General features: G+C 34.4%; 4 protein-coding genes across 5 annotated transcripts in view; 2 read left to right on the top strand and 2 right to left on the bottom strand.

Annotated features, from left to right (window-relative positions):
- LOC111675623 (probable tRNA(His) guanylyltransferase) overlaps positions 1-14,440 on the bottom strand; it is a 141,876-nt gene that overhangs the window by 113,320 nt on the left and 14,116 nt on the right. The window lies entirely within an intron of this gene.
- LOC111690934 (proteoglycan 4) lies at positions 34-4,316 on the top strand. 2 transcript variants are annotated; one of them, XM_046946731.1, is made up of 3 exons: positions 62-79; positions 165-326; positions 476-4,316. In XM_046946731.1, the coding sequence occupies exon 3, from the start codon at positions 476-478 to the stop codon at positions 4,022-4,024; it is 3,549 nt and encodes a 1,182-aa protein (XP_046802687.1). In that variant the 5' UTR covers positions 62-79; positions 165-326; the 3' UTR covers positions 4,025-4,316. The 2 variants fall into 2 exon arrangements, with proteins under 2 accessions (XP_023309309.2, XP_046802687.1); XM_023453541.2 differs by having other exon boundaries at positions 34-326.
- Positions 5,063-5,790, bottom strand: LOC111690953 (translocator protein). Its single transcript, XM_023453566.2, is given in 2 exon segments — positions 5,063-5,413; positions 5,475-5,790. Coding segments are annotated over 2 exon segments (411 nt in total). The 5' UTR covers positions 5,685-5,790; the 3' UTR covers positions 5,063-5,212.
- LOC111690959 (intraflagellar transport protein 140 homolog) lies at positions 7,237-12,642 on the top strand. Its single transcript, XM_023453572.2, has 8 exons — positions 7,237-7,479; positions 7,540-8,135; positions 8,198-8,358; positions 8,750-10,176; positions 10,235-10,840; positions 10,920-11,042; positions 11,095-12,208; positions 12,281-12,642. The coding sequence occupies exons 1-8, from the start codon at positions 7,333-7,335 to the stop codon at positions 12,568-12,570; spliced, it is 4,464 nt and encodes a 1,487-aa protein (XP_023309340.2). The 5' UTR covers positions 7,237-7,332; the 3' UTR covers positions 12,571-12,642.

Genomic DNA, 14,440 nt, shown 5'->3' on the forward strand with positions numbered 1-14,440 from the left:
GAACAACAGCAATATCTATTATGGGTACACCCTACTGTACATACATACAAATTTAAAATAACACAAAAAAAAGACAATTGTAGTGCATATTTCGAAAAAAAAGTAGAAGGAACTTTGCAGATATTTTTATTTATATTTACATACAAACACTTATACAAAAATAGTGCAAAATTTCTCAGATGCAAACATATTGTGTGTGTGTTTGCTGTAACATGTAACCACGACGAGAAACAACATTTTTGTGCCGCAATTCTTTGTAGAGGAGTTTTTAGTCTTTTTCGATAATTAAACATTCAGTCGAATAGACGACAGATACAGAACAAGAGGTAAGTGAAAAAATATTAAGAATTTTTTCTTTATATAACGGCCACATTTTTTTAAATTCACATTATTCAATACTATAGGGATTTGATTTTGAAATACATACTTATGTTATTTAAAAAGAAGCTCATTATTTTAACACATATTTTTGCAGATGAATGCCGAAAAATTAAGGCGTTTACAGGCCCAGGTCCGTATAGGGGGCAAAGGTACGCCCCGTCGCAAGAAGAAGGTAATGCATCAATCTGCTGCCACAGATGATAAAAAATTACAAAGTTCTCTAAAGAAATTGTCCGTTAGCACAATACCCGGCATTGAGGAGGTTAATATCATCAAAGATGATCTAACTGTTATACATTTTAACAATCCCAAAGCTCAAGCTTCTTTATCGGCCAACACTTTCGCCGTTACTGGTCATGGAGAGACCAAGAAAATAGTGGAAATGTTGCCTGAAATCTTGCCACAATTGGGCCAGGATACTGTCATGCAGTTGCGTATGTTTGCCAATACAATGTCTGGAAATCAAAAGCAGGGACATGCAGCCTCAAGTACTCTTGATAATGTGGCCGAAGAAGATGATGTTCCCTTGTTGGTTAACGATTTCGAAGAGGTTGCTAAAATGGATGAGACCAAAAGTGCAAAACCCAAAGCTGATGCTAAAATATCTGAAGAGGCTAAAAATAATGAAAATGGCATTTTGAAAGAAGAAAGCAATGAAAAGAAAATAGATAGTCCGAAAGATACTGCCGAAAAGTTGGATAAGAAATCAAAAAAACAACAGAATAAGCAACAACTGCAGCAGCAACAGTCAGCCAATGGGGCAGCTAAAATTAAATCCGATGCAGGTAAAAACGAAAATAAGCAGCAAAAGCAAGCGAAACAAGAAAAGACAAATAAACAAGAAAAAACTCAACCCATAGCTGAGAAAAACGATGTAAGTAAAAACGAACAAATACCGGCAGACGTTAAACACGAAGCAAAAAAGGAAACGGAAATAGTAAAGCAAGAACTTCCCGTACAAAAGCACGAGGTTAAAGTTCAAGAAAAAGCTAATGAAAAGTCCCTACCCAAAGCTGAGCCTAAAGATGTAAAAACAGAGGATATAACAAAAACTTCAAAGCCCAATAAAGACATAGCCAAAACAGAGGGAAAAGCTACACCAAAGACCACTGATAAAACAGCGAAGCCAACTGATAAACCTGCTGAAAAGAAGAAGGAAGATAATGCCAAAGAACGCAAGCCTCAAGAAGCTCAAAAGAAAGAGGATGCTGCTAAAGCCAAAGAAGCGAAGGCTGAACAAACTAAGGAACAAGCTAAAGATGTAAAAGAATCAAAGGAGGCTGGAGAGAAAAAGAATGATACTAACCAAACAAAACAACAGCCAAAACCGAAAGAACAAAAGATGGAAAGCAAATCTAATGAGAAGAAAAATGAAGTTAGTGCAAAGTCACCAACAGAGCAGAAACCTATAGCTGATGCTAGACCGAAAAAATCGGAGAAACCACCCAGTCAAGAAGACAACACAGAAAAGAATGATTTAAATAAAGTTTCTGACCTGAAAATTGAAAAGAAAGAAGAAACAGTACCTATTGTAATGGAAAAGAATATAGAACCAACAGCTCGCACTGTTGTCGAACCAGCAGTTCAAAAGCAAGACGAATCTAAACAAACTCCAGTTCCAAGGCCAACACCTGCTAAAGAAACAATAGAAAAAACAATCGAAAAACCTCTTCAGGTAGCTAAGATCCAAGAGGAATCCAAGATGCCAGCAGAGGCTGTAAAAGAAACTGAAGAAAAATTCAAACAAGAAAATCCTGCCCAAAAACCAGTGCAAATTATAACACCCACAGAAAAGACTCCGGAACAAACGGAACTAAAAACTTCCGAAGCTGATAAAGCTAAAGAGAAAGTTGCTGCTGCAGCTAACCAACCAACGAAGCAACCATCACCAAAACCAGCTAGTGGTAAAAAGACTCCAACGCCTACTACTCAAAGTACGACCAGCAATAAAAAAGATGAATCTAAAGGAAAAGCTACCACTCAACCGGGTAATCAAACGAAGCCGATGAAACCAACAACACCGAAACCAACTCTACAAACTAAACCAGTGACACCAGCAAAGACTCCAGATAAAGTCGTTACCCCAACAAAACCTGGAACACCCACCAAAGCTGTAAGTCCTCAACCTAAACTCGCAATTAAGAAAACTTCTTCACCAACATCTACGCCACCAACAACACCTATTGAAGGAAATTTAACAATAACCGAGGTAACAACTGACGCTAAGACTGCCAACGAACCTCAAAAGAAACCAGCTACTGCACCAAAACCGGCACAAGTTAAAAGCAATCAGCAAAAACCTGCAGCTGTAGTAGCAAAACTAAAACAACAATCTCCAAGTAAAACTGGACCAGCTCAGCAAGAGCAGAAGAAACAGGCAAGTCCATCGAAATCTGAAGCCATTAAACAACCTTCATCTCCCACCTCTTTAAATACACCTCAGCAACATGTTTCTAAGCAACCATCACCATCTAAGCAATTAACAGCAGGAAAGCAGCCACCTCCGACTAAGCAACCTTCTCCAGTAAAGCAAGTTGCTACACCAGCTACTCAAGAACAGAAAGCTAGTACACCTTCGACTGAAGCGAAAGCATTTACATCTCAACCCGAAGCTGAAAAATCAAAATCGGGCACATCACAACCAAATAAGGACCAACTAAAAGTCGCTATTCAACAGCCGTCAACTGAACCAAAGAAAGCCAGTAGTCCTCAACCAAATATTCGGCAGGATGCTCAAGCTAAATCTAGTACTCCACAGCCGACTACTCCAACTGAGAATGTCGTTACTACGCAGCCAACAAATGAAGACCAGAAAGACAACTCTAATCAGCAAAAGCTCAATTCACAGGCTACACAATCTGCTGCTCAACAACAAAAATCTACGACTCCTCAACCTACTATTCCAGATCAACTAAAAGTGGCTTCACAACAACCAACTGCTCAACAGCAGCAACCACAACCCAAGGCAACCACTCCACAACCCAAAGTCACTACTCCTCAACCGCAGAAAGTTGCCACACCACAACCAACTGTTCAACAACAACAACAACCAAAAGCTAGTACTCCACAACCAACTGGTCAACACTCGAAAGCAAGTACTCCACAACCAGCTACATCAACACAGCAAGCAGATACTCTGCAACCTTCTGGTCAACAACAGAAAGCGTGTAGCCCACAACAACCCGGACAACCAAAAGCCAGCACGCCTCAACCAGCAGTAAAACAACAGAAATCGGGAACTCCTCAGCCAGCTGATCAACAACCAAAAGCTAGTACTCCTCAACCAGCTACCCCTGCACAAAAGGCCAGTACTCCACAACCAACTACTCAACAAGTGAAAGCGAGTACGCCCCAGCAATCTGGTCAACCACAAAAGGCCAGTACTCCACAACCTAAAGCCAGCACTCCACAACCAATGAGTGAGCAGGCAAAAGTCGGTACTCCCCAACCACCGAAAGCCAGTACTCCACAACCAACAATTCAACCAACTTCTCAACCAGCGATGCAACAACAGACATCAAATCAACCTATTGCTCTAGATCAGAAAGCAACTACTCCCCAGCCTCCATTGCAAGTGACGACAACAGATCAACCGCAACAAACAAATACTCAACAAGGAAATATACCAGAAAATAAACCTTAAACACTCTATCTTGCATTTCACTAAAAAAATATTTATATTCATCCCCTTCCTCAAAGGCATTTCACACTAACAACTTTTTTTCTTTAAAACATTATTTTAAAATTTTTCATATATAATTTTTTATAGAACCTCAACTAACCTTTAACCTAGTTTTATTAAAAAAAAACATTTAAAAACCCTCAACCATCCAACCGAAGAATAATCATTTTTAAAATTTTGATATATATACAAAAACAAAATTATGGAAATAACTAATTATTCTAAAATAAATAATGGTTAATGGTTGAAACAATTTAATGTGTTTTTTTATAATTCATCGATTTTTCGGGCAGATGTGGACTTTATAATATTTTATAAAAACTTATTATTAGTTTGTTAGAAAATATATAACAAAAATTATTTGCAAAAGGGAAAGAATTTCTCAACGAGAATTGATCAATTTTCTGATCTATAGTCTTAATATCTGACAGACTAAATCAGTAGTATTAACTGTAGATGGATATATAATCTTACCTATAGTGGTGGCCTCCGGTAGGTTAGTGGTTAGTGTTCTAGTCTGGTAGGGTTTGATTCCCACCTGAGGCACTGGTTATGGAGTCAGATCAGACTGAACTATATACTTTAGACGAGACAGATCAATAGTCTTGACCATAATATTAAATTAAATTATAATATTAAATTAAATTATAATATAAAATTAAATTATAATACATATTAAATTAAAAAAAAAATGTTTCTTTTACATTATCGTATAGGACTTTATACGGGAACTACATATAATCTATTGATTGTGGAACGATTTGTAGCAAATTTTGAGGTGTTAATTCTGGTAACATTAGTATTATTTGTTCAGAGTGGAATATTTTCGACTTTTATGAACTATAATTCCTAATTTTAGGATGCCTTCGTATGGGATCTAAGTGAATTAATGAAGCTTTTCCAATCAGTTTCAAATACTTGGAAAATATATAATAGTAATTCCTAAACTTTGAAGTATTTACACTTCCAAAGTAGTATTGAGTTTTCTTTTTATACAAATTTAAATGTAAATTACCATAACATTTTATTTATTCTAAAAGGCACTTAAATGCAAAAAAAAACGTATAATAATAAACAAATATTATTAAACATGACACAACAACAATATTTTGTTTTTGCATGCGTACCCCGCACACTTATTTAATTTATCTACGATTGCTTAGATGATTCAATAGCTTTCGAGTCCCCATTGTTGGTGTTCAGTTTGTAGACTGAGTAGTTAAGAAGGGAGGCAAAACCTAACCAAGCAATGTATGGTATAAATATACAACCGGCAACTTTGTTGATGTTATAGAATAGAACACCACAAGTCGAAGCAGTTGCTGTCAAAGCAATTATGTCGATTAAACCCTAAAAATGACAAAACTGAGTAATTATAGAAAACAAAAATAATTAGAGAATTACATCATACCCCTTTGAGATTGTGTTGTCCGAAGAATATAGGACTCCAGGCCTACAAAGTAGTCCACATTGGAGCAAACAACCAATTCGGTGGACGGAATGATGGATGTTTTAAGGTTTCGTACCAGGGTTTAATATTTTTCTTAGTTATAAATCCACCAGCAATGCCTCCCAAATTGGGGAGCACTACAGCTCCAGCAATTTTTAATATATCACTCATGTTTTTTAGATGTGGTGTAATTTAGTATTAGACAAAGTTAAACAAAACAGATACTTAAGTGTAAATAAATGTGTTTACTCTTTCAAGTACGAAATATGACTAAAAACAAGTTGGAAATATTTGGAATATGCTATGTGTTACTTGTTCTCATGAAATTCTATTGAGTTTATGCGAAATGTGTTTTTTTTCTCGTGTTATCTACTCGCTCGTTAAAATATGTTTTGTTTCTCTTTATATATTTCTGTTTATATAGAGTTTTAAATATTCATTTTCTAGCTACACTTTTTAGGGGTATTCAGGCAATATATTTGAAATTATCCAAAACGCATTTTAATTATTATACCCTACACCACTATAGTGGGGAGGGTATTATACGTTTGTGTTGATGTTTGTAACATACAAAAATATTAGTCCAATACCCACCTTTAAGTATACCGATCGATTCATTTTTTGAGTCGATTAAGACATGTCAGGTACAGGCCGCAATTTTCAAGATAATTTGATGAAATTTAGACCAAGCATGTTTTTTGGCACAGGGACGAAGCCTATTGAAAATGGTTGAAATCGGTTTATTATTTCACCTAGCCCCCAACCGTACCTCCCGATTTGAACTTTTTATGCCATAATTACGTCAAATATTCTATTATCTCTCTAAAAATTGGTACAAATAAGTTTTATATAAGTATAAATGACACTGAAGATTTTCGTACGGATTGGCCCTTATTTGACCCTAGCCCCCATACAAACCCCCCTTCAAAAATGTCTTAAACGTCCAAAATTGACTTGTAACCATTTGTATCGCAATGAAACTCAACAAAACTAACTGTTATTTAAAAATATATAATTTTCCCAAATTTACCGAGAATTGGCCCATATTTGACCTATATAAAGCCTCATTTAGAAATTTTGGTTTTTTTATCAAAAAATTGCTTAAATATTTTGGAATAATATTCAACATAAATGTTTCTTTATAAAAAGTAAAAAATTTAAAAATATACTCATGGTGTAGGGTATTATATGGTCGGCCATGCCCGACTACACTTTCCTATTTGTTTTTAGAACTTATTGCTATGTTCCCGAAATTATGTTGTAAATTGGAAATTGACACCCCTTAAATAACTAATTACCATTTCCTTTGTATCACATCGAAACAATATAATTTATCGTTTTTTTATACCCTACACAATTATAGTGGGGAGGTTTTAAAGTCGGCCCAAATAAACATAAACACCTTCACTATAGTTTTAAAGTATTGGTCCTTATTTGACCTAGCAAATATGCTTTTCTTTATTATATTAAATAAATCGTAATTAATATTAATATAAGTACTTTAGTAGAAAATAAAATATTAATAAAAAATTTGAAATTTTTCATAGTAACTTCAGCCTAACCGTATGCAACACTGGGCTGTTTTGTTATAATGTATTTCAACCCTGAAACATATGCTAGGGTTTAAATAAAACTAGTTAAAAAAAACATAAAATAGTGGGCAACTACAAGAGCAAGTTGGAAATATATTAATAAGGGTGGCAATATATGTATTTAGTTGCCATATCAACGGTTATTTTTTTAAAACATAAAGAAAGAAACACTATACCAAAAAAACAATTTTCTTAAGTTGTAAAAGTTTCGTTAGATTAAAACTAAAATGACTTTATTGTTCGATACAAAAGTCGAATTTTTAGATTCAGATGCTGTAGGCACTATAGGTTCATGGCATTCACATGAACCTATATTTGCCGTAGCTTCTTATAGTCAAGAAAGAGGTGGTTCAGTTACAGTATTTGCGGATACAGTAAGTTTTTTATGCAATAGTTATTTCATAATGTTAATGTATGTATATATATTTAATAAGGGAGAACCACAACGTGATGTTACCTATCCCGTCCACTCAACATCACAATGTACCGCCATGGCTTGGCATCCAGAGAGAGTTCTTTTAGTTACCGGTTGGGAAAATGGTGACATACATGTATGGTTTGCGGGACATCGTGAATTCGCTAGTGTAAGTGGTCCACACAAAGCGGCCATAACAATGCTAGAGTTTAGTGAACAGGGTGGACGTATGGTGACAACAGACACTATGGGCCTTCTAACGGGTTGGCGTTGTGATGGTCAATATCAGTTTTTAACTATGTTTTCACATGATTTGCGCGATGTTTTAACGCTGATAACATTTCGCCGTACTATATGCAGTGAGTTAAGAGAAGAAATGGTAAATTTAGCTAAAGCTGCCGTGGCGGGTGATGAAAATGCTTTGGACACCTTAACCAATTGGAGGCCAAGAACAGCGGTACGTACTGCTACTCACACGGACATAAAGGATAATTATTGTTTTTATGTATGCACACAAGTTGGACGTTTGTATTATATCAATCAAGGTGGCACCTGCACAGAAGTATTGGGTAATAATTCAATTCCCATAACTCAAATGTTGTGGCATCCGAAAAAGTAGGTGATCTTTTTAACGGAATTTAAGATAAATGTTAATTTATTCTTAAAATTTTTTATAGAGACGCAGTTGTTTGTTTAATGGATGATATGTCGGTTATTTTATATTTGGTGGAATCTACGGGTATATTAACCGAACTGGATCGTGTTAAGTTAAGCTGTCCTATAACTGGCAAAAAGGGAGCTATAACTTGGACAAATTCAACATTGGCTATTATAACTGGTAAGTAGAATAAATGATTTGTTTAAAATGACCCGTTTATTATCTTTTGGCAATAGACCACCATTATCGTAATAAAATCTGATGCAATTCTTTTTAAACTCAATTATAGATGGAATCTGGACAATTATTTGCAATCAAAATATCGGTGTCTAGTATATCTTATTCTAAACGAAAAATATAGTAAATACTACAATAAAGACTATTATATATTGTTCTGTAGTCAAGAATTTGAACTAGTTCAAAGCCAAGATTTTAAACTATGAACCAGTTCCATAGTCATAACTTTAGACAGTTCTGTGTATTGTCAATATTATAATAAAATTTCAATAGATTCTAAAAATATATGTCTTTATTCAAACCTAAACATTTTCTTCAAACTTTACTTTTACAGGCGACCTTTCCGTTCGCATTTGGGACATCGAAAAGAGTGACAACTATTTATTAAAAATGGATTTACCAAGCAACAAAGTTCCCGTAGATCATCAAACTACTGCATCCCAATTTTTCAGCCACGATAGTAACGAAAATAATTCTTTGGCAAATCATTTAAATGGAAATGGTGGCACTCTACTCAGACCCATGAAAAGTATTCAAAATTCTAATGAATACTTTACATGTATCACTTATATCGGCGATAATCAAGCTTTATGTGCTGGTACTAATTTAGGTAATCTTTATACCTGGAAACGTACATCAGGTTATGTTCCAAATGTCCCAGAAGATATGTGGAAACTTACGAATGTTTCGGCTGTAAGGGGAGCTATTAAACAGTGTTTTTGGGGTTTTAATGAATTGGCAAAACCTTGTATTTTGGTGAATTGTGTTTCTAATGTTTATGTTTTGAAGGAGCAACCATTGCTTTCTCAACACACCCGCGAAATATGGGCCATACAACAGAGTGCTCACAATATTTTTCTACAGCATGCTGATCAAAGAAATTGTGTGGTACAGGCGGAATTTAGTGTTACGGTTTTGGCATTAAGCACTACTAATCTGGCCTTAAGTAATGGTCGTAGTATTTCCACCTACAATATAGATAAAGTCGATCGTATGTCAGATTTTGCCAATAGTCTGGAATCTTCTTCAAGTGGCTCTTTAAAAACTGATAAAGCTACTAGTCTCAATGTAAAACTATTGCAGACATTTAATGCCGAATGTTTGGCTTTGTGTATTAATCATCAGAATATATTCTGCTTGACAGCCATGGATGTAAGTGTCTATTCCATAGGTGGAGTGGTGCTGCATAAGATTCAAGCTAGTTCTACCGAGGGCAAGATTATAGGCATGGATCTTACATCATGTTATTTTTCCATATTTACAATGAATGGTTACATAAAAACTTTTGATATCTCTAGACATGATCCCAAGATATTATTTCCACCCAAATCGGCTTATGATTTGTTTGAAGACTTTGGAGAAGTCATGCAGGTTAAATGTAATGCCAGTGGCACTCACTTGGCTTTGATTATAGCTAATCGTAGTTTTGTTCCAAAACCTGTTTTATATTGTTGGGATTTTGAGAAAAATGTTTTAATGGAGCAAGATTTATTGGACAAGGAAAAGGAAAAAAGCTCAAGCTCCTGCATGCCTGTTTCTGTATGGTGGGATACAGAGGAACCACGTCTTTTGGCTTTAGAAATTAAAACTGTGCAGCAAAAGTCCAGCACAGATAAAGCTAAAAATCTAGAGAATGCTGGTCACTATGTAGAAACTAGTGTTTTGGTTATGTTTTATTCGGAAAAAAATAATTTAAATGTTTTAGAGAGCAAGGATTTGGAAGCAGGAGAACAATTGCTTAATATATGCATACCTAATGTGGTAAGTTTTTTATAAAAGTTCCTTATAATTAATCAGCACTTATAAGCGTTTCTATTAGATTACTATAGACATTAATTTGGTACGCGAAAAACCTTTAAGAGATTTTGTTGATCTTAAGGATTGTGAGCCATCAACTCGTAAAATGGTTTTAAACTTTAGCATGCATGTTTCCGAAGGTAATATGGACTTGGCTTATCGCAGCATTAGGTCGATACAATCAAAGGCGGTGTGGTCAAACTTGGCAAAAATGTGTATTGAGACCCAACGTTTAGATGTTGCCAAAGTATGTTTGGGTCATTTGGAAAAGGCCAGTTCAGTAAGAGCTGTAAGACAAGCCTTAGAAGATGATGATCTAGAGCAGGATGCCAAAACGGCTGTACTAGCCACCGAATTGGGTATGAGCCAAAAGGCTCAGGAATTATTTCGAAAATCTGAAAGATATGATTTATTAAATAAACATTTGAGATCGTTGGGTCAAGTGGATGAAGCTATTAAGTTTGCTGAAACGCATGATCGTATAAATTTGAAAAATACTTATTTTCAAAAGGCTACAGAATTAAGAGAGAATGGTGATATATCGGGAGCTTTACAGTACTATGAAAAAACACAAAATCCGGTACAGAATATTACACAAATGCTGTTAGAAAATCCCGCATCAATGAAGGTCAGTCTAGATCTTTTTAGATTGTATTAAGCGATCAGGTTTTTAAACAGACTAATTAAATACAATTTAACTATTTCAGCGTTATATGCAAAACACAACTGATCCAAAAATGCTCAAGTGGTGGGGTCAGTATGTAGAAAGTTCGGGTGACATGGATGCTGCTTTAACTATATATCAAAAGGCAGAAGATTGGTATTCACAGGTAAGTACACAAAGTAAAAAATAAATACTTTATATTTCATTAAAATTCCTAGGTAAAAATACTTTGCTACTTGGGTAAAATATCGAAAGCCGACGATATTGCTCGACAATCTGGTGATCGTGCTGCTTGCTACCATTTGGCTCGTCATTATGAAAATGTGGGCAAATTTCAAGATGCCATTATGTTCTATACCCGAGCTCAAACCTTTAGTAATGCTATACGTATATGCAAGGAAAATGATTTTCAAGATGAACTTTGGACTGTTGCCAGTTCTTCGAGAAGTCGTGAAAAAGCCATAGCAGCAGCTTATTTTGAAGAGTGTGGTTCTTATAAAAGAGCTGTAGAATTATATCATCGAGCAGGCATGTTACATAAAGCCTTAGATATGGCTTTTGAATCGGAGCAACCTGATATATTAGAAATAATAGCCTCGGAATTGACAACAGAATCGGATCCGGAGTTAATACAACGTTGTGCTGAATTCTTTATGAGCGTAGAGCAACATCAAAAGGCTGCTCTTTTATTAGCCAAGACAAAACAGCTTAAAAAATCTATACAGATATGTGTGGACAAGGGTGTACCCGTCACCGAAGATTTGGCAGAAATGTTAACACCTGCTAAAGGAGAAGTGGATGAGGAATCGAGGGTTTATATTTTAACTCAGTTGGGAGAGTTATTGCAGCAACAGGGCGATTACCATACAGCAACTAAGAAATTTACCCAAGCAGGTGATAAAGTTAGAGGCATGAAAAGCTTACTGAAGTCGGGTAATACCGAAAAGATTATATTCTTTGCCAATATGTCGAGACATCGTGAAGTTTATATAATGGCTGCCAACTATCTACAGGCACTCAATTGGCAAGAGGATAGCAATATATTAAAGCATATTGTGACATTCTATTCCAAGGGTCAGGCCTATGATTCGCTGGCTAATTTTTATGCAATTTGTGCTCAGATAGAAATCGATGAATTTCATAACTATGAGAAAGCTTTAAAGGCCATGCAAGAAGCCCATAAGTGCTTAGAAAAGCTAGGAGGTCATACTCAACAGGCTAGCAACAATTTGCAGCGTACTATGGTGGAAGTCAAAAATATATTAGATTTACAAAATGCTTTAGTAAATGGAGAAAATCAGACGGTTATAGCAGGATGTCGGAATATGTTAAGTAGGCGTTTACTAAATTAACTAGATTTTGGTACATATTTTTAAAAACTCTTTTCTCTCGTTTTATTTACAGTAAAGCCTGAAATGCCTCCCATACGTCAATCGGATATTATAGCATTAATGGTACGAGCCCTGACCTATACCAAACAATATAACGAAGCAGCCAAAGCTTTAAAAGAATTAGTAATGCGTGAACCAAACTGGAGTTCATCGGGTGTACTGGAAAAATCTTTGGTGCAAAAAATCGCTCACGAATGTAATCTAGATTTTGATTTGATATGGAAACCTATGAATGGCTCATCATCTCATAATGGCGAAGACAGTGATAATGATCAGGAAGATATACAGGAAGTGTTGCGTTAATTTAAAATGTTTTTGAACTTTGTGTAAGTTATGTAAAATCTTAAAGTTGTTATCAAAGGTTACGAATATGACTTTATGATCTCTTTGGTTTATAAAAAGATACTAACATATATTTTGTTAAAATATAATTGTTGTAAGAAGTACTTAAAAATATTTATTTATATTTGATGTTAGTGTTCAGATTAGATTGTGAACATTTTAAGCGAATTTTATTTCATAGCTTAAAATTAATATGAAATTCTCTTTGGAATTCCATATTTGTACTTATGTAGATGAAATAATTAGATAACTTCTGTTGACATTAAATAAATGTTCAAATTATTATACGTCATTACGTCATCAAAAAGCTTAAAAAATAATGTTTATAAAAGATAAATAAAAACTACAAATTTTTAATAAAATCGGACAGGTAATATTCGAATTTTTAGTGAAATGAATTATTTTAATTGATTATCTTGAATATACTTTGGTTTTTAAAAGATAATCACCGAGAAGTATAAAATTCTGTATATTACATATTAAGAATTAGGGTTCTACAGTTGAAACGAAAAGTCGACTTTTCGACTTTTTTCATTTAGTTAAAAGTCGACATTTCGACTTTTTGCATTTTATGAAAAGTCGATTTTTCAACTTTTCGACTTTTTTCATTAAAATAAAAGTCAACTTTTAGACTTTTCGACTATAAGTATTTATAAATAGTCGATTTTTCGACTTTTGACTTTTTTCGACTTTTTGACTATTTTCGACTTCTTTCTACTTTTTTCCTACTATTTTTTGACTTATTTTCGAGTTTTTCCGACTATTTTAGAGTTTTTGACTTTTTTTTCACTTTTTTAAAATTTTTGACTTGTTTCTACAATTTTCGACTTTTTCCGACTTTTTTCGACTTTTTCCGACTTTCGACTTTTTTCGACTTATTCGACTTTTTTCGACTTATCGAATTTTTTCGACTTTTTTCGACTTTCAGACTTTTCGGCTTTTTTCGACTTTTATTCACAAAGTCGACTTTTCGACTTTTTTTCACTGACGATAGTCGAGTTATCGACATTTTTGGAACATAATAGTCGACTTTGACAAAAAGTCGATTGTTCGATTATTCGAAAGTCGATTTATAGAACCCTATTAACCAACTTACCTACAAACATGTGTATGAGCTAACCTATAAAAAAGTATCTTTATATACTGGAATAAAAATTCAAAAACAAATCCAAAACTAAAAGAAAAACATGCTTAACCAACACAATGCACAAATAAGAGAGAAAACAATGAAAAAAATCAAAACTAAAAAGGTAATGTTCGTAGCTCGAAGATGAAAACTCACATTACTTGTGTGAAGAGTTATTGCAAAGATACTTTTCTTTATTTGAATGAAACTAACGAAAGGGAATGGTTAAGGGCGTAGATATAGGGTGAATGAGAAAGTTAATGATGGATTTAAGTGTGTGAGGCTGTGTGTAGTAAGAAATTGTTTAGTTATAATTACAGAGCAGATTTTATTCAACAAATGATTAGACTTGGGAAAAAAAGTATCTAAGTATCTACGTATGTATGTGTGTTCAACAATTATTTTGTGAGTTTTGTTTATATTGCAAGTCAAAAGATGGAAGGTATGTTGATTTTGTCATTCTGTTTGTAACACATCGCAATATTGTTTGCAGACGTCATAACAACCAATGGGCATGTTGAGATTACATTTTTCAAAATATTCCGATTATCAAAAATGTGAAATATTGGAAATAAAAGGCAGAAATCGGAAGGGCATTTTCACAAAATACCTAGTATTTATCATAAAAATTGGGTCGATTCGAAAGCGGAAATGATTTGAATATTTTGAACAAAAGAATAAGTTAAAAAGTGTTTTATGTGTATT

The sequence above is a fragment of the Lucilia cuprina genome, chromosome 3 (assembly GCF_022045245.1).
Source record: "Lucilia cuprina isolate Lc7/37 chromosome 3, ASM2204524v1, whole genome shotgun sequence".
NCBI lineage: Eukaryota > Metazoa > Arthropoda > Insecta > Diptera > Calliphoridae > Lucilia > Lucilia cuprina.